The sequence below is a fragment of the Mustela putorius genome, unplaced genomic scaffold (assembly GCF_011764305.1).
Source record: "Mustela putorius furo isolate JIRA1106 unplaced genomic scaffold, ASM1176430v1.1 tig00000139_pilon_pilon_pilon, whole genome shotgun sequence".
Classification (NCBI taxonomy): domain Eukaryota; kingdom Metazoa; phylum Chordata; class Mammalia; order Carnivora; family Mustelidae; genus Mustela; species Mustela putorius.
Genome location: NW_025421293.1, coordinates 6,487,952 through 6,506,019, shown reverse-complemented (window position 1 = coordinate 6,506,019; position 18,068 = coordinate 6,487,952). Strand labels below are relative to the sequence as shown.

Sequence of the window (18,068 nt, the reverse complement as noted above, 5' to 3'; positions counted from 1 at the left end):
GGACGGGGTCACGGCCATCTGCACCTGGCCGAAGTGCTAACCCGCGACCGAGAGTCACGTGATTAGAGTGGTTCAGTTTGCCGTCTAGGAGATAAGGAAGGAAGGGCAAGGACTCGGAAAGGTTAAGTCACGGGAAGCATCGCACGACTACTAGGAGGTAGAGGCAGAACTCGAACCTTCGTCGCCCAGACCCCTGCATTGGGAAGGGGTCCCCCGCAGAGGGCCTGCGCGAGCCAGCCCCAGCCGGCTTCCTCACAGTACAGTTAGCGACAAGAGGTGCTGTGCAGCGGCAGACACGCCGCAGAGAAGCCAGAACCTCACCGTTATAAGGAGGGACGCCCGGTTTCCCATCCCGGCAAAGAGACAGACTCGACAAGCCACCAGCGCCCCTGGCCTAGCAGTTTTATGTCAGGCTCGTTTTGCAAGGCCAGAGCGGTGCCGGGAGGATGGTGGCCTCAAGTGCTCCCATGGCACATGCACGTCCTCCCGTGGTACATGCACGTCCTCTCCTGGGGCCCAACTGTGCAGGGGACATCTCCACTTTACAGACCAACAAACTCAGGGCGACTGGAAACGGGGACCTGGTCACTGGTCCCTTACCACGCGTTTTCTCCCCAAAATACCTTCCACGTCAGGAAGGCACGTGGGCCAGTCACCACGCAAGAGGCTGGAGTCCTACTCGCTGGCTGGTCTGGTCCTCTGCAGGCAAAGCCCTCCAAGCCTCGGGGCATGACAGCACCTTCTAGAACCGCTCAACCCCACCTCCCTAAGCATACCTTGCAGGTCCCTCTTGGTATTCCTGGAGCCTGCCTGGCTCGTGGGGCCGTGGCAGATACCTTGATTGGACAATGCACACGAGGGCATTTCCTAAAGCGTTTCTACAAAGCACCCCCTGAGGTCCTGACACACATTTTCTTCCATGCCAATGCCACCTTCTTGTGTCTTTGCAGTGCCCCACGCAGGGCTTGACACAAAATACACTCTGACACGCTGCAGCCACCAGCACCAGGAACACACCAGGTGATATCACCTAACGCCCACGTAAGCCCCAGCGGATGGGGTCATTGCCTCCATTTAGCAGATGGGGAAACTGAGGCAGGGCAAAGGAAGGGTCTCGCCCAGGCCCCGCCCAGCGACAGACTGAGAGCCTGATAAACACAGGGGCTTCCCCTATTTTGTTCGCGGCTTTCGTGGCTACCAGGGGCAGAGTGGGGCCTCAGGAGATCTTCGCTTAAGAGTCTAAAAATGGAAAACTATTGTCCTGTCCGTAGTACGAGGACTGTGTTCTCTAAGCACCGGCTCTGATGTCTGAACCGTAACTTTTCCAGGAGAGGCAACAGTCAGGACTGGAACAGGGAATGAGGAGCCTGTGGGACCCGGAGCGCCCAACCTGGGTATTCTGGCCGGAGTGCGGCCCCACGGCCTAAACCCGAGACTGGCTCTGGGCAGGACTCAGGGCACCCCCTGAGGGCAGGCCTGGGTCTGTGTCTCAGCTCAGCAACCGTCCGCCTTGGGCCCCCAAACCTGCCCGCAGGCCCCTTGGGTTGGAGTCTGGGTAAAACACAGGCAACAGCCAGCGTGACAAAGCGACCTGGTTACAGGAATGATTTGGAATTCAGCCTTGGGGGGACAGTGGTTTCATCTTTGTCACACTGTCATTTTTCTAAATCCAAAAACCAGCTGCACTCTTCCTTAATACTTGCTTTCAACGAATCTGCCTTTTTACTTAAACCTTTTTCCAAGGCAGCTTTATGGAAGGTTGAAAAAGAAAATCAGTAAAGCAAAAAGAAAACACTGTTACGAATAAAATCGAGCGGGACACTGTCTGTGACATCACGACTTATAATAACTACGCGTTTGGTCTTGGGACCCTCTCTGGCACAGGACTCCTAAAACCCTCGCCTTCGCTAAGTGACAAGAGCGACCGTCCCTCCGAACCGGCCCCTTCAGCCACACCAGAGTTTATGGTAAGAAAGCCACTTCTGGAAAGCCCCTAAGGATGGGCCGGTTGGCAGGCGACCCAAGCACGTGACCAGAGGGCTTGAACTTTCAGGCCCGCTGCTGACCTCCAGGGAGGGGAGAGGAGCAGAAGGTCAGCGAGTCCCCAGGGCAAAGGATTTCATCAGTCACACCTGCACCGAGGCACGGACGCCTCCATTCAAACCCAAGGGCACGGGGTTTGGAGAGCTCTGGTTTCAGGGTGCTGAGCACTTCCTTGGGGGTGCTGGGAGGGTGGCACCCCCAGCAAGGGCAGGAAGCATCACAGCCCCCCACCAACGCACCTCTTCGCTCTGGCTGTTCTGACTTACATCCTTAATGATAAACCTGTAACCTAGTAAGGAAACTGCTCTCCTGAACTCTAAGAGCCACGTAAGCCAATGACTCAAACCTGGGGCGGGGCGGGGGTGGGGTGGGGAGTTCTGGCAACTTCTGCTTCATAGCTGGTGACGCTGGGACGTGCGACTGGTGTCTAAGATGGGGTGCTTGGGGGAACCCATGGTAACTCCAGGCAAGCACACCCGGTGGTGTCCCGGCTGGGAGACAACTCCCGACACATCCGGGCACAGAAATGGTCAGTGTGGGTCTCGAGAAGAGGCAAAAAACAGTTCTCCTCCGCTGCCGTCCCGTCCCCCCCCCGCCGCCCAGAGCGCTAAGCTTGAGGGCTGAAGCGCGATCCTGCCCACGTCAGCAAGGCCATGGGACCGAAAGGCAACTGTCTGCATCTCCATGTGTGGCCCCGTGCAAGCGGCCCCTCCCCATCCCATCACTTCCTGCGACAAGACCACGGGCCTTGGAAGGAAATATTAATTGGGTGCCGGCTGTAGCTCTGACGACCTTTCATGCCGCCGAGCCTCCGATGAGCTACCCGTGGAACTGGTCCCTGGGAGGTTCCATCGAGAAAGGAGAACAAGAAACAGACCCAAAAGAACCTCGTGAGCCCCCACGCGCTGTGGACACACAAGGGGTTAAGAGAGAGCCCAAGCCCAGGCCACCAGTAAGGCACCACCCGTGCAACTCGACCCAAAATGCTGCAAGGAAGCTCGCACCTCTCGCCTGGCTCCCTCCTGCCCCGGGCCCGCAGACAGGGCCCCGCCGGGACCCACGGACAGGCTCTGGAGGGCCGAGAGAAGGATCCTGAGTAGGGTCACTTACATTGGTTGAATTTTGGTGAACTCCGGGATTTCATCTTTTTTCTTTCTGAAGAGGAACCAGTAGGTCATGAGGCCCACAATGAGGGAAAACAGAATCATGTCTGTCATGCTGAGAAAAGACACTTCTTCGGCCACGGTCTCCGACACGGTGGCGCTGGCGTCCATGCTGGAGTCCCCCATGTTGACAGGAAACTGCAGCAAGAAAGGACAGGGGTCAGTGGGGAGAAGCAGGGTCTGCCTGAGGCCTGTTGGGGAGCATCCCGAGCCCCAGAAGCTTCATTTTGGGTCTGTAGGTCCCAAGACGGGGGCAGCACCAGGGGCAGGAGCTGCTGGCCCCACACATGGCCTCTGGCCCCTCCGAGACACAGCTACAGCCTCAGACTGAAACTCAAGTAGCAAACAGCCCTGTGGTGTTCACGGGGGTCCTACCGCTGGAGCAGGGACTGGGCCCCTGCAAACACAGAGAACGGAAGCCACAGATTTCCAGTACCACCGAGCACCCTCCAGCCCAATAAGGGCTTGGAAGGGTTGGTTCCACACGAGAGCGGGGGCCACTCAGAGGCAATCTTTCCTCCGGCTATGCGACAGGCCTGGGCTGCTCCAAACCCTGCCCCTTTCCAAGGCCTTCAGGACTGGCCCTTGGATGGCTCCTGGGAAATCCCTTCTGAGCTGGAAATATGCTGCCTGCGGAGTGTCCCTGTACACCTGAGACCGTAGGCCACGTGGCTGATTTACTCCAACCCTGTCATTCGGGATGAACCCCAAGGGCTCTGAATCCCATCACATGGGTGTGACGTCTGGGGTGCTGGAGCCTGAGCAGATAAGGTTAGAGACACGGAGCTCCATGCCTCCAAGGCTGACTCCCAGCACAAGACCTGCACACCAAGGCACCCGTGAACTCCCATGGTGAGTAACCCTTTATATGTGTGGCCAGGCATGGTTGCTGGGAGCGCTGAGCCCCCGTGACTCCAGTGGCCAGGGACAGCGGGAAGCTCGTGCCTGGTTTCTCCTGGACTCAGTCCTGAGGAGCCTCTCCCTTTGCTGGGTTCGGTCTGTATCCTGCCATAATACACCGTAACGGGGGTAAAAGAGCTTTTCTGAGTTCAGGGAGTCCTGGGGAACCACTGAGGACCCCCTGCACCCTAACCTTGTTTGTTCCCTTGACAGATGCCTAGCCAAGGCGTCCACCACTGACACCTGGCCAGGAAGCAGATCTGAGTCCGCGCAGGTCGGTGGGGAGTACCCCGAGCCCAGCAGTGCACTTCTGCACTGGGCACGGCTGGCCTCAGCCCCGGGGTGCACATCACTCCATTTTGCAATCCCCACGGTTACCCACAGACACGGCTCCCAGGCTCAGTGGGGAAAGCCTCAGTCCTGCCTCAGCAGCTCAGGCCTGGGAGACAGCCTCACGTCTCACCTCTGCTCACTGTCTCTGCCTCTGGGAGACACCAGGGCCGGCTCCCCACAGCTGCCCTCGCATCCGCAGGCCCCAGGCACCAGCTCTGCCCTCCTAGGGCCCGTGGGGCATCGGCCCGCTTGGAGCAGACCCCCAAGCTTGGCTCTCTGCTTTCTCATTTGCCCAAGGTGCTTTTCGAACAGCGGAGTCCCCGTGATCATCTCAATACACCCTCCTTGCTCCCTGATGCTACAGGACAAATCTACCTCTAGAGCCCGCTGTCGACAATTAAGGATGAGCGCACTTAGGTCGCATTATCTAGCCCGTTTTCGTTTGGCATGTCTTCCTGTCCAGCCCTGCTGGACACCACACCTCCTGCTGGCCAGGGTCGTCTGGCACACCCACAAGCCTCTGTGTGTCAAGCTCTCACAGAGCTATGGGGGGAGAGGGCCCGGCCCACAGAGTCATGCCACGCAGACCCTTGGGGCCCGGCCGACACAGGAGAGCGCCCGCTGCCATCCGTCACATAGCAGCAGTCGGCCACTGTCTGCTCCCTGTCCCATTACCCTTCTCCGTCCAGCCCCGGTCACCTAGCCCCCTTACTTTACTGAGGGGAGACTTGTGGCCACGAAGCAAAATGACCAATGATCATTTCCTGATACATACGCGAGCTGCCCACACCTCCCAGAAAAGCTGGTCCTTGGGGGTCCCTGCAGGGATGGTGTGCTGGAAGGCTGGGGACCCACACAGTCCCACACGTCCCATATTTGGTTCCAGGCCACTTCCACAGACTCCTAAGGGGCCAGCTCCGAAGAGGAGCTGGAGAGAGCTTTTTAAAAAGTAAGCCAGATCATGTCCCTAAGCAGACCCTCAGATGGCTTCGTGTCCTACTTAGCACCAAATCTAAAGGCCTTAGCTGGCCTCTAGGCTCCATAGGGTCCAGTCCCTCACCTTCCCTCACTCCTCACCAGTCACACTGGCATCCCTGCTACCCCTCCAGCCTCTGCTCCTGCCCCAGGGCCTGCTCCTGCACCAGGGCCTTTGCACATGTTAATGCCGTGGCCCAGACTTTGTTCCTTCAGTTATCTGCAGGGTTCTCTCCCCTTCATTCAGGTCTCGGCTCGTGTGTCACCACCTCAGAGGGACTCTTCCTCAGTATAGTGTCTCATCCTCCCTGCCCGAGCCCACTCCCAGCACAGATCACTACCTGAAGGTCTCGGCTCGTGTGTCACCACCTCAGAGGGACTCTTCCTCAGTATAGTGTCTCGTCCTCCCTGCCCGAGCCCACTCCCAGCACAGATCACTACCTGGCACTGTGTCGTGCGTCCTTCCTGCTGGCCATCTCCCCGACTGCAGGGTCACCCCACAAGAGCAGGGACTCCACTGCTCACAGCCTGACACGATGAACACCTAACGTCAACTCGTTGAAAAAATCACCATGTGATTCCAGAGGGGGTGGCTTGGCAACGCCCGGCACACACATTACCCAGTGGTTTTATAACCCGCAAAGCACAACACAGGGACGTCATTGCCACAGTGTGTGAGGCTACATTCATTCTCCTTCAGTCTGGCTGTGTCGCCGCTACCCTCACTTACTGCTTCCGTCAGCGTCCGGGCCACTCTCCTCAAGCTCAGAGTAAGGCCCCCACGCATTCTCGCCCCTTGTGCAAACGCCCAGGTGCTGCCCGCTGGGACGCCGACTCCCTGCAGTGAGCCAGGGCAGGGCTCCGGCCCTAAGGTCCCACCAGAACAGCGACAGTGCTGGCACTCGGGGGTCTCAGGAGCACTGAGAAGGTCCCCAGCAGCTCTGACTGCGAGGCATAAAACTTCAGACAAGAGATGCAGAGGAACAGTAGAAAGGACCTGGTGACCATTTTATCGAGGCCTCCTTCTGCCGTGGGGGACGGAAGGCTCAGCCGAGTGAAAACTAGGAAGGGGCCCCAGCTTCCCGGGGTGGGGGGTTCTGTGTTCAGTGCCCATCTAAGTAGGATGACTTACTGGACACGGGTCTCGCCCCCATGCTGCTCTGAGCTCCTGAACGAAGGACAGTACCGTAGGTACCTCTGTGCCTGGCACACGGTGGAAAGATAGGCCTGGCGAGCAGGAAGTCGAGGAGAATCCTTACCCGACACTTCCCGTACTAGCACAGGAGCAGCGCGCCTAGGGCTGAAGCCGGGAAGAAGCTGTTAAACCATGACTCTCTTACCAAGCGACTGTTTCCACAATGCAGCTCCCACAGACGCCCACCCATCTCCCCAGCCTGAGCCTCTGCACACCTGCCCCAGTGCCTTTACATGTGCCTGAGCTGCTTTTCCTCTCGTTGCTTCCTGCTTTGGACCGGAGGTCTGTGACCTCGGCTCGACCGTCACTCCCATCCGTCCTACTTTCCTGGCACAGAGCTTAGCACATCATCTGAGGCTTGACAGCTCCCCACGGAGCTTCCCATGGAAGGAGTCCATGAACCTGTCAGCACACACGGAGTGTAAAATTGGCATGAACTGATAACCCAAAACAAGCAGGCTGAAGAGAAATCTGGGGGCCCCCTGCACCTGGGGCTGGTGATGTGCCCGTGTGGTAATCCATGAAGACAGACAGGGCCGAGCTTTCGTAGTGCCCGGAGCCCTGAGACATCATGACATCACAGCAAAATGTCTCTGGTATCCCCAGGCCCACGGGAATACCTAAGAGCTCCATTTACGGAGTAGTTAGGTCCGAACAACCACTGAAAACCCAGCTTGGCAAAGACACAAGTCATCCAGAGGAAGGCATCACGATCGGACATTAAACCCGGAAGCCACGCGAGCTGGTATAAACGTCACACCGAGTTTCACAGACGGCACTTTGGCCGCGCTGATAAATTAGGAGCCTCTGGGAGTCCGTCCCGAGGCACCCCTGCCCAGTCTGGTATAAAATCACTCTCCTCCGCTGTCTGAACTATTCTGATGAGAACATTCTGGACGTCCTGCCAGCCAAGAGTGCCCTCCACATCGAATGCGGCAGGGTGACCGCAAGAGGGTCTACCAGAGACACTCCAAGGAGACTTCGGGAGCCCCTGTGCACCCTTTCTGCCCTAAGAGGGTCTTTAATCTGTGGGCCGTTTCTTCTTTCCACATTTAGTGAAAAGGAGGAACACTGAACAGTGCAGAGCTCTTGGAGCCGAACGTGACACGTGTCAACAACAGAAAGCAAAACAAAACCAACAATGAAACGTACATGATTAAACACAGCGATTTCTTAACTACAGCAGGCCCTGCCGCCCCAGCTGGCTGGGACTCCAGGCGAACCCCTTACAGGCAGCGGGCTTTCACGGGCTCATCTGGAAAATGAGTCACAGGAAAAGGGCGCAGATCAAAAAACCAGCCAGTGAGGTCCTGCTAACCCCAAATAGACCAGAGCATAACGGACCTTTTATTACAAATGAGGTTTGTACATAGAGCTTTCATTTTTATCATAAAAGACATTATCCATACAGGAAAGGACATACATAAATAGGCAGGCATTTAAGAGAGATACCACTTCTCCTGAAGTTCAACAGCTGATGCCACAGGCCAAGGGCAACCCAACCTGGAGCTTCTGAAAAGGGAAGCAAGGGAGAAGGGCCCTTTCTCCGTCTGATGGTTCACAACACTGCAGGGTAAGATGATCCTCTAGGAAGTACTTGTGGCTTTGCCTTTACTGTGTCCAATTTCTTTTTCTTTTCTCCTTTTTTTTTTTTAAGATTTTATTTGACAGAGAGAGTAAGCAAAAGCAGGCAGACGGACAGGGAGAAGCAGGCTCCCTACTGAGCAGGGAGCCCAGTGCGCGGCTAGATCTCAGGACCCTGGGATCACGACCTGAGCAGAAGGCAGACGCTTAACCGACTGAGCCACCCAGGGGCTCCCTGTACACAATTCCTGACCAGTAAACAAGACCGATCAAACAACCGGGCCCCAACACTGGAGTGAGCTGGTCGCTGGAAACAGAGACAAGGAGGGAAGAAGCCTGAGCAAGTGATTTGGGTGGCCTCTGCAGTATGCAAGTCACCCAGTGGTAAACAGTCACGGGCACTTCGTGGCGTCCACTCCCAGGTGCAGTGGGGAACAACACCTACTCATGTTCTCGAACCTCTGCCAACGATTAGTGGTTTCAAGATGAGGGAAAACCCTCGAGGGAGCCACGCTGCATGCAACCGATAGTTTATCCTCCAGGGACAGGGCCCTAGCCAAGACAGCCACTAAAGAGCAGTGCTCCAGAGAGCCATGGACCAGATTCCTCTCTAGCTAGCGTGCCCACAAAGTTTATGCTCCAAACCAAGATAGAGCCGATATGGGTATCACTGGAGTTACGACTTTTAGGGTTTCTTTGGCTTCCTGAATCTGTAGGTTTGAGGACTTAGAGCCATTGTTTCTTTTATAAATGCCTTTTCAGCCCACACTCTTTCTCATTTCCCAGGACCACAATGACATAAATGTGTTTTGTGACTGGTCCCCCAAGTCCCTGAGGCTCAGTCCACTTTTTTTTTTTTTCGTTCTGTCTAGCTTCTCACTGTTGCTCTCCATTGACTGGGTAATTCTGCGATTCTATCTTCAAGTCCTCTGACTTCATCATTCTATGATGAAGCCATCCACACAGTTTTTAATTTTCACTTGGTATTTTTCAGTTCTAAGATGTCTGTTTGGCTCTTCTTTACATCTTGATGCTGGTGTGTGTTGTTTTTTTTCTCATTCAAGTTGAAAGTCTCCTAGTTTTTGGTATGGTGAGTGATCTGTGATCGTATTCTAGACATTCTAGGAATAGTGTTGTTAGAGCCTGAATCTTATTTCCATGCTCTCTTTTGTCAGACAGCCACCATGCGGGGGCATGGAGGGTGCCAACTCATGTCGTCATTCACAGGCATGTCCCAGCAGGTACGATGCCTTGGGGAAAAATCGGGCTCTGAGGAAGGGGAAGACAAGATGGTTGGAAACAGTCAGAGAAGGGCACCCAGGGACTAACATCTGAGCTGAGTCATGGAAAATGACTGGGTCCACCAGCCAGATAAGGAAGATAAGAGGAGTCAGGGGAAGCCCATGCAAAGGCCTGAACTATGGAAGAGCAGAGGTGATAGAATCTGGTGTGACTCAAGTGTGCTATGATGGGATGCATTTGTACGTGCGGGTACAAGGGTGTTCGGCAAGAGATGAGCCTCCTGAAATAACTGAGACCAATGTGCAAAGGGCCCAGGAAGCCTCTACATGTCTGGGGTTTTTGGGCCCCGGCAGCCAGGGACAAGTGGGCGGGGATGTGGGCATGATTACAACTATGTCATAGGTGGGAACCTGGACAAAACTGCCTCCATCTACCATGTCAGTACAATCACAAGGCCATGAGCAAGGCATCCTAGCCTAGGACATGCCAGGCCAATGTTCCACAGAAGACAATAAATGGCCCCAGCCGATGACCTCTCCCCTACATAACAGGGCCTGTGGGTGTGATCCGGAGACATATGACTGACACTGTGTCTGATGCAATGATGTAAAAGAGGAAGGGAGCCAGGAACCCTGGATGTGTGAAAGCATGACTTGGCAAGAAGCAGGCAGGAGAGCCAGCATCACTCAGCACAATTTGAGCTGACCAAGCCTCACAGCAGCAGACCACCGGAAGTGCAGCTGGCACCGAGAGCCACGTGGGCTGGTTTTTTACCATCCCCTCTGGGGCTGCAACCCCTGGCCTGAGCTCCAACTGGGGCGGAACCAGAGCTCCCCTACACCCTTGGCAAATACTCCTGGGCTTTTTGTGGGCAGACTTAGTAACACTATTAAAAGTTAGCACAGGGCAACACATGGGCACAGCATACTTCACAGGAGTTCCGTGAAATAACAGAAAATACATATATTGGTCTCTGATCCTAGTTGCTGGGACAGAGCTCCTAAACCTCCTGTAATTTCTTAAGTGATAAGAGCACTAGGGGCATCTTTTGTTCTAATGTGGCTCTGGGTGGGCTCCTGGATAGGAAATGGTCACCAGAAAGACCAAGCCACAATTAGCTTGGAACTTCCAGCCCTGCCCGTCCCCTTCTCTAGGGAGGGCAGAGGGGTTGGAAGTGGAGTTAATGACTGGTCGTGCGTACCAAGGAGGCCTCTACAAAGACCCTGACAATTCAGGGTGCAGCGAGCATCCAGGTTGGCGAATGCATCCACATACCGGGAGGGCAACACACCCCAACTCCACAGGGACAGAAGCTCCTGGGCCCAGGCCCTCTCCCAAACCTCAGCTTATTTATTTCTTATCTACTTGTTCATTTGTATCCTTTACTGTGTCCTTTAATAAGCTGGTAAATGTAAGTGCTACCCTGAGCTGTGTGAGCTGCTCTAGCAAGTTAACTGAACCCAAGGAGAGTGTGTGGGGAACCCCCATCTACTGCTGATTGGTCAGCAGCACAGGTAAGCACCCAGACTTGTGGCTGCCACCTGAACTGTGGGGAGCAGCCCTGTGGGACAGAGCCCTTAATCTGACACCAGCTCCGGGCAGTGTCAGAACTGACTTAAACGGTAGGGCACGGTACCCAGTCAGTGCCATAGAACTACTTGCTGTGGAGAACCCCCACCCCCACATCTGGGGTCAGGAATGCTGCGTGTGGCCGCAGTGTCACAGGGAATGAGACACTGGAGAAAGAGCTGGGCTTTTCTAACACGAGTTCACGCCAGTTCAACCTCCTGACTACCTCTTCGCCTCAAATTAATTTTGACTACAGATGAGGAAAAGCGAAGCCCGGGAAGCTGGAGGACTTGCCCTGGTTTGCGCGAGTTCTGGGCGGAACAGTTCTGAAGTCTGCTGTGCCTCTAGAGCGTGAGCAAGCCTAAGGAGCGACAGGCTCGTGAGCCCCCGATGGGCAATCAGAGCCCCCCACGCAGGCTATGTTCATGCAGCAAGCCTCGGCAAGGATGACGACACTCCCCCACGTTTTACAGAAATGGGAATGGAATGGGCCAACGCCAGGCTGGCCTCCCCAGATGCTGAGGGCTCACGAAGACAGTTCCAGAAGGGCTCTACACTACACACCAAAGATAAACAGGAACACAATCACAAAGAGTCCCCAAAACCCGCCACATGGGAAACAGCACAGAACTGGAGAGGTTTACCTTAAAGACAAGAAGATTCAGAGGCAACAGGCCGATCCCTTCTCTGGGGAGTCATCAAACAGGATGGAGAGGGCCCTGCGGGCAGAAGTCAGGCCTGGTTATGGAGGGCAGAGATTTACACACTGTCGGGAGAGCTTTGTAAACAAAGGTGACTGAAGACAGAATGAGCAGCTGTGAGGCAGGGCACCCAGCACAGATGTGACAACAGAAGGCTGCGTAACTTAGTGACAGAGAAGGCACCTGCCACCCCAGGAGCCAGTGACGCAGACCTGGCTGAGGCTGGTGACAGTGCTGGGGGGGGGGGGGGGGCAAAACCCAAGTCTCGCGACCTGAGTTAATAAATAATGATTCCTGAGTCTCTTTCACTGAACCCTTTGAAACACACACGCACAGAGTTCCAGTTCACGATCAACAAGGGCCACAGAAAGCAGAGACAGACTACAACACAGTGATGAGGACCCCGTGGCAGAGCCCGGGGACTCAGGAAAGAGGAAGAGAAGCAGGGAGGCCCAGAACAGAGCTCTGAAAAAGGCAGGAAGGGGGATGTACTGACTCTCTGCATTAAAAAAAAACAAAAAAACCAGTTCCAAGAACTGTGTGTGCTTCACACAGAGCGGGGCTTTCAGCATTAATGAGGAGCCTCCTGGTGGGGGGTGGGAAGTGAGGCTCCCGGCCCCCCAGGCACACCAGCACCCCCTCTGCACTGTGCCTGTTCCCATCCACCTCAGTTTGCACAGACACAAGAAGCTGCTCCCGGATGGTCCTTGCCCTGCTCCTCTGGCAGCGAGGGGGAAGCCTGGGAATCTGTAAACCGTGACGGAGAGGAAGGAATCCCACACTCCATGCCGTAGGCTGCAACAAGCATTTGTGCCCAGGAACTTTAGCCTTCGCCTGACAGCCTCCAGCCACAGAGGCCTTACCACTTCCCATACTAGCCTCCCCCTGCTCAAATGCTATTTGTTAAAGGGTAAAAGCCACAGAGCTGTTTTCCTTCTGGATTTTTTCTTCATTTCTTCCATACATAAATACATCACACGTACACATATACACACGTTCATACAAAAAGCAGATAAAAGGTACAGTTGAGCCTTGAAAAACATGGGGGTCACGGCCAACCAATGCCCTGCAGAGTCAGAAATCCATGTGTCACCTTTGATTCCCCCCAAATCTTACTACCACAAGCCGACCGTTGACTGGAAGCCTTACCAATAAGAGAAATAATCAATTAACATACTTTGTATGTTATATGAATACTATACTGAATCTTACAGTCACATAAGTATAAAAAAGAAAACATCATTAAAATAATCATAAGGAGGTGGGGCACCTGGGTGGCTCAGTGGGTTAAGCCGCTGCCTTCGGCTCGGGTCATGATCTCAGGGTCCTGGGATCGAGTCCCGCATCGGGCTCTCTGCTCAGCAAGGAGCCTGCTTCCCCCTCTCTCTCTGCCTGCCTCTCAGTCTACTTGTGATTTCTCTCTGTCAAATAAATAAATAAAATCTTTAAAAAAAAAAAAAAAAAGAAAGAAAGAAAATCATAAGGAGGGGTGCCTGGGTGGCTCAGTGAGTTAAAGCCTCTGCCTTCGGCTCAGGTCATGATCTCAGGGTCCTGGGATCGAGCTGCACATAGGGCTCTCCACTCAGCAGGGAGCCTGCTTCCTCCTCTCTCTCTGCCTACTTGTGATCTCTCTCTCTATATCGAATAAATAAAATCTTAAAAAAAAAAAATCATAAGGAAAGGACGCCTGGGTGGCTCAATCACTTAAACATCCAACTCTTGATTTCAGCTCAGGTCATGATCTCAGGGTCACAAGATCGAGCCCTGTGTTGGGCTTTGTACTGAGCATGGTATCTGCTTAAGACTCTCTCTCTCTTTCTTAAAAAAGGGGGCTGGGGAGCACCTGGGTGGCTCAGTCAGTTAAGCGTCCGCCTTCGGCTCAGGTCATGATCCTGGAGTCCCCAGATCGAGCTCCAGGTCAGGCTCCCTGCTCAGCGGGAAGCCTGCTTTTCCCTCCTCCACTCCCCCTGCTTATATTCCCTCTCTGGCTGTCTCTCTCTCTGTCAAATAAATAAATAAATCATAAGGGAGAGGGATTGTATTTACAGTACCACGTGTGTACGTACTGACAACATCCACGTAGAAGTGGACCCGTGCAGTTCACACCCAACTTGTTCCAGCGTCAGCCGTATTCTATTTTGTCAACCATTCTTCCGTGTTGCTGGGGGGCCCCTTATAATGATATCCTCTTTGGCTGCCACCGATCTGTTGTACCGTTGTTTACTTAATTCCCTGTTCTTCGTTCATTCAAGTAGGTTTGATCACTTAAAATATACATGGGCACGAGGGAGAAAAGATGAGGAAACCCCTTCCCACGGTGAGGAAGTTTGCAGCCTGATCAAGGGAACTGTGGTCCAATGTGGGCAACGCTGCAAAAATCAACGTTTACCGAGTGCCATGGGACAGAGGGGAAGAAGTCCCGGGGAGAGGAGGAACCAGTGCTCTCCGGGCTGTTCCCAATATCCCCCTTTGCTGGCGACCCGCAGCATGGGGGCCCACCGCAAGCAGATGCTGGGCCGGACACTTGTGGGGCACCCCTTCGTGGCTCAGCCGACTCAGAAGTTACTGTGACCTCCTCAAAGCCACTGAGGTCAGAGCTCTGACCGGCCTATGGGGTGGGTCCAAGGCCACACGGCTGACAGGTGCTGGCGCCTGAATTAAAAATGTGGGTCTGGTTTTCTGAGGTCTACCCTGATGTCTGCTCTGAATAGAAAAGGATCTTGAAACAAAGCTTTTCTCTTAAAAAAAAAAAAAAATCCTTGGATTCTTAAGGAGATAATGAATTTTTATAACTCTGGATACAAAACATTGCCCTCAAACAGGACCAACCTCTAGACAGATGGATGAGCGAAGAAAGAAAAAAAGAGCGTAAATTGCCAATACAGGGAATGAAAGTGCGGAAAGCGTTAGAGTCTGCCCAGATTACAAATGTAACATGGGAAATTAGGACCCACTTGGCGCCAACATTTGATAACTTTGATAATGTGGATAAATTTTTTGATAGACATAAACCACCAGAGCTCACCCAAGAGAAATAGCCCTGTAAAAGAAGGCAGATTAGTAGTTAAAACCTTCACCAGAAGCGAACTCCAGGAGCAGACAGCTTCACGAACACAGTGGGCCAAACATCTGAGGAAGACGTGACACCAGTTCCATACAAATTCTTCCAGAAAAGAGAACGGGAGGCTGCCCTGCTTGTTTTATGAGGCCTGTATCACCCTGATACCACAACCAGACAAAGAAACAGGCGATGGGCCAATATGCCCGTGGGGCGAGAGTCATGAGTGGGGGACACGAGCGGAGCTGCTGGCACGCCGGACGACGTGTAGGATCTCGCTCGCTGCAGAGAGCCTGTGCGTGTACGAATTTCCCAAACCGCACACTGTACTGTAGGTCAGTTACACTGTAGCGTCCGCGCACGTCCACAATCACGCGTGCGCTCTGCCCCCAGTGATGGAAGAGTGTGGACGCACACGCATAAAACGGTATGTGAGAGGATCATCACAGAAATGGCATCTCAGGGAGGAGATTTAAATTTTCTGCTCGCTTTCTTTTTAATGTATTATTTGCTTGGTTTTCAAATTACGAGTGTGTGCTATTTACTTCATCAGAAGACCATCTTAGGGGCGCCTGGGTGGCTCAGTGGGTTAAGCCTCTGCCTTCGGCTCAGGTCATGATCCCAGGGTCCTAGGATCGAGCCCCGCATCGGGCTCCCTGCTCAGCAGGGAGCGTGCTTCTTTCTCTGCCTCTGCCTGCTCGTATGCGCACACTCTCTCTCTCTGACAAATGAATAAATAAATAAAATCTTAAAAAAAAAAAAAGACTATTTTAAAGCTATTTTCTCAGGGAAACAAGTGTCCAGCCCTCAGGGTGCAGTGACTCTCTTCACCTGGGCTGTGCCTCTCACCGGGACCACAGGAACATTCCACATAGCACCGCTGGGAAGGGCCCCAACCTGCTTAGGTCTTCAGTTCCGAACAACGGAGTGCTATGCAGCGGTTAATAGAGAAGGAGGTGGGGGGGCGCCTGGGTGGCTAAGTGGCCGACTCTTGATTTTGGCTCAGGTTGTGATCCCAGGGTTCTGGGATGAAGCCCTGTGTCCAGCTCCGCGGTCAGCAGGGCATCTGCTTGGGATTCTCCCTCTCTGCCACTTCCCCCATATACTCTTTTTCTCTCTCATAATAAATGAATAAATCTAAAAAAAAATAATAAGTAGGTGGACTATAGTACTCTCACTGAAAGACTGCCCAAACGTACGGAATTTAAAGAAGCTATTTTCTCACGATGAAATTATTAATGAAATAAAAAGTATGTATTTCTCCAGGAAAGTGACCCATCGTGATATCCTCTCGGGAGTGTCAACTAATATGAGTGGGGTGGTGGGTGTCTCAAGGGCTCTTTGCTTTGTCCTTTTCCAACGAGATGGCTGGTATTCTCAGTATTCACATGTTAGTACTAAAAAGAAATCCACACCAGCCAGGCTTCCTGCCACAGAAGAGGGGAGCCACAAATGTGGAGAGAGCGAAAGGGACAGAGAATGCGGTGTGCACTGGAACGGGAGGTGTGAACGCACACAGACGTGTGCACACGGATGGTCTACTTCTCACCTAGCTCCCAGACCCTGGTTTCTAAACACTGTTCTCCATCCGAAGGAACCAGGGTTTCTTGGAGGGTTGGCAGACTCCCGAACCAGGGCAGGAAAAGCAGTGACTGAGCCCGGATCACTTTGCTGTGCCAACGAGGAAAGAAAGGCTCAAAGAATGACAGAGGACATGTCAAAAGGCCACAGGATCCTGGAAGGGGTTCCCACTAGCCAAATCTGAGACCCTATGAGCACCGAAATAAACCTCAGCGTGACAGATCAGAACCATTAGGACAAAAGGATCACACACAAGTCAATACTGGTATGAATACTTACACCAATCAATAAATACACCCAGGTGACTAAAGAAAGTTCTTCCGTACGTAGAATACCAACTAATAAAATGACAGACTTAGAAAATCACCAACTGGTAATCTCGGTAGTAATAACCGTTTCAGGCAAGGATCGTGAGCGCTCCAACTTGAGGGTCAAAGTTTGATGAGAAGTTTACTGATTGCGTAGGGCGGGACAGCACTTTACAGAGGACAACCAGGCTGACACCAAGTGATCAAAGGTAAAGGCTCCAGTCCTGGGTCAGGGACACTGCCACCACTTGCTATGTCGCTCTAAAGGACACAACGCCATTTCTGTGATATGTAGCCAAAAATACACAATCTTATCATTGTCTTATCAGCAGACAAATCAGCAGACAAATCCACACAGGGGACATACTACAAAGTGATGGCCTGACTTTTTGGAAAATGTCAAGGGTAAATATGATAAAGAAACAGTGCATCGCTTCGGGGCATAGAGGAGTGGTTACGGTTCAGCGCAACCTTGGGCCAGGAAAAGAAAAGGGAAGAAAAGATTTTTCTTTTGCTATAAAAGACGTGAATGGCAAAATATGAATAAACTCCACATTCGGAAAAACAGTGTGTTGATGTGAATCTCCTGGTGGGAATTACTGGACTACAGTTCCGTAAGAAAATGTCCTTGAATTTTAGAAAGTAAACACTGAAGTACTTAGGGGTAAAAGAGCGTCCTAATCGTAACCTACTCTCAAGTAGATCCGTGAAAAAAATATTTAAGAAATACACACACACACAGAGAATGATAAAACAAACATGGTAAAATGTTAATAACTGGGGAAACTGAGTAAAGAGAATTCAAGAATTCAAGATTTTTGCAACTTTCCTGTAAATCTGAAGCTATTTCAAAATAGAACAAGTTAATCATATACATGTTCGGGGTGCCTAGGTGGCTTAGTGGATTAAACATCGGACTTCACCTCAGGTCATGATCTCAGGGTCCTGGGTTCGAGCCCCGCACCCAGCTCCCCGCTCACTCCAGAGCTGCCTCTCCTTCTCTTTCTTCCTGCCTGTTCTCTCGCTCTCTCTCAAATAAAGAAAATCTTTAAAACAAAATGCATGATCATTGAAAAAATATGCTAAATTTAGAAACATGAAGCAAAAGAATGTAACTCAAATGTGTACTGTTTTTCTTCTACTAGTTTTTTGTTGTTTTGGTTTTTTTCTTTACAGATTTAATTTTTTAGGAATCTCTACACGCCACATGGGGGTCAAACTCACAACCCTGAAATCAACAGTCACATTCTCCACTGACTGAGCCAGTCAGGTGCCCCTGTTCTACCAGGTTTTTTTTAAAATATGTATATTATAAATTCACTTTTACTATTATTGGTTTTATACTACATACAATTTTGTCCTGCCTTTTTTCACATGTGAAACTGGGAACATTATAAATTCTCAAATGTTCTCTTA

General features: G+C 52.4%; 1 protein-coding gene across 5 annotated transcripts in view; it reads right to left on the bottom strand.

Moving 5' to 3' along the window:
• Positions 1 to 18,068, bottom strand: part of LOC101674939 (NADPH--cytochrome P450 reductase) — a 60,215-nt gene that overhangs the window by 23,655 nt on the left and 18,492 nt on the right. For 4 of the 5 annotated variants that reach the window (XM_004761635.3, XM_004761634.3, XM_013061010.2 and 1 more), the window contains exon 2: positions 3,154 to 3,344. In XM_004761635.3, the coding sequence (XP_004761692.1) occupies positions 3,154 to 3,332 (179 nt within the window). In that variant the 5' untranslated portion in view covers positions 3,333 to 3,344. Of the gene's footprint in view, positions 1 to 3,153; positions 3,345 to 11,648; positions 11,730 to 18,068 lie in introns of those variants that run through there. The other variant, XM_013061009.1, reaches the window with a different exon arrangement.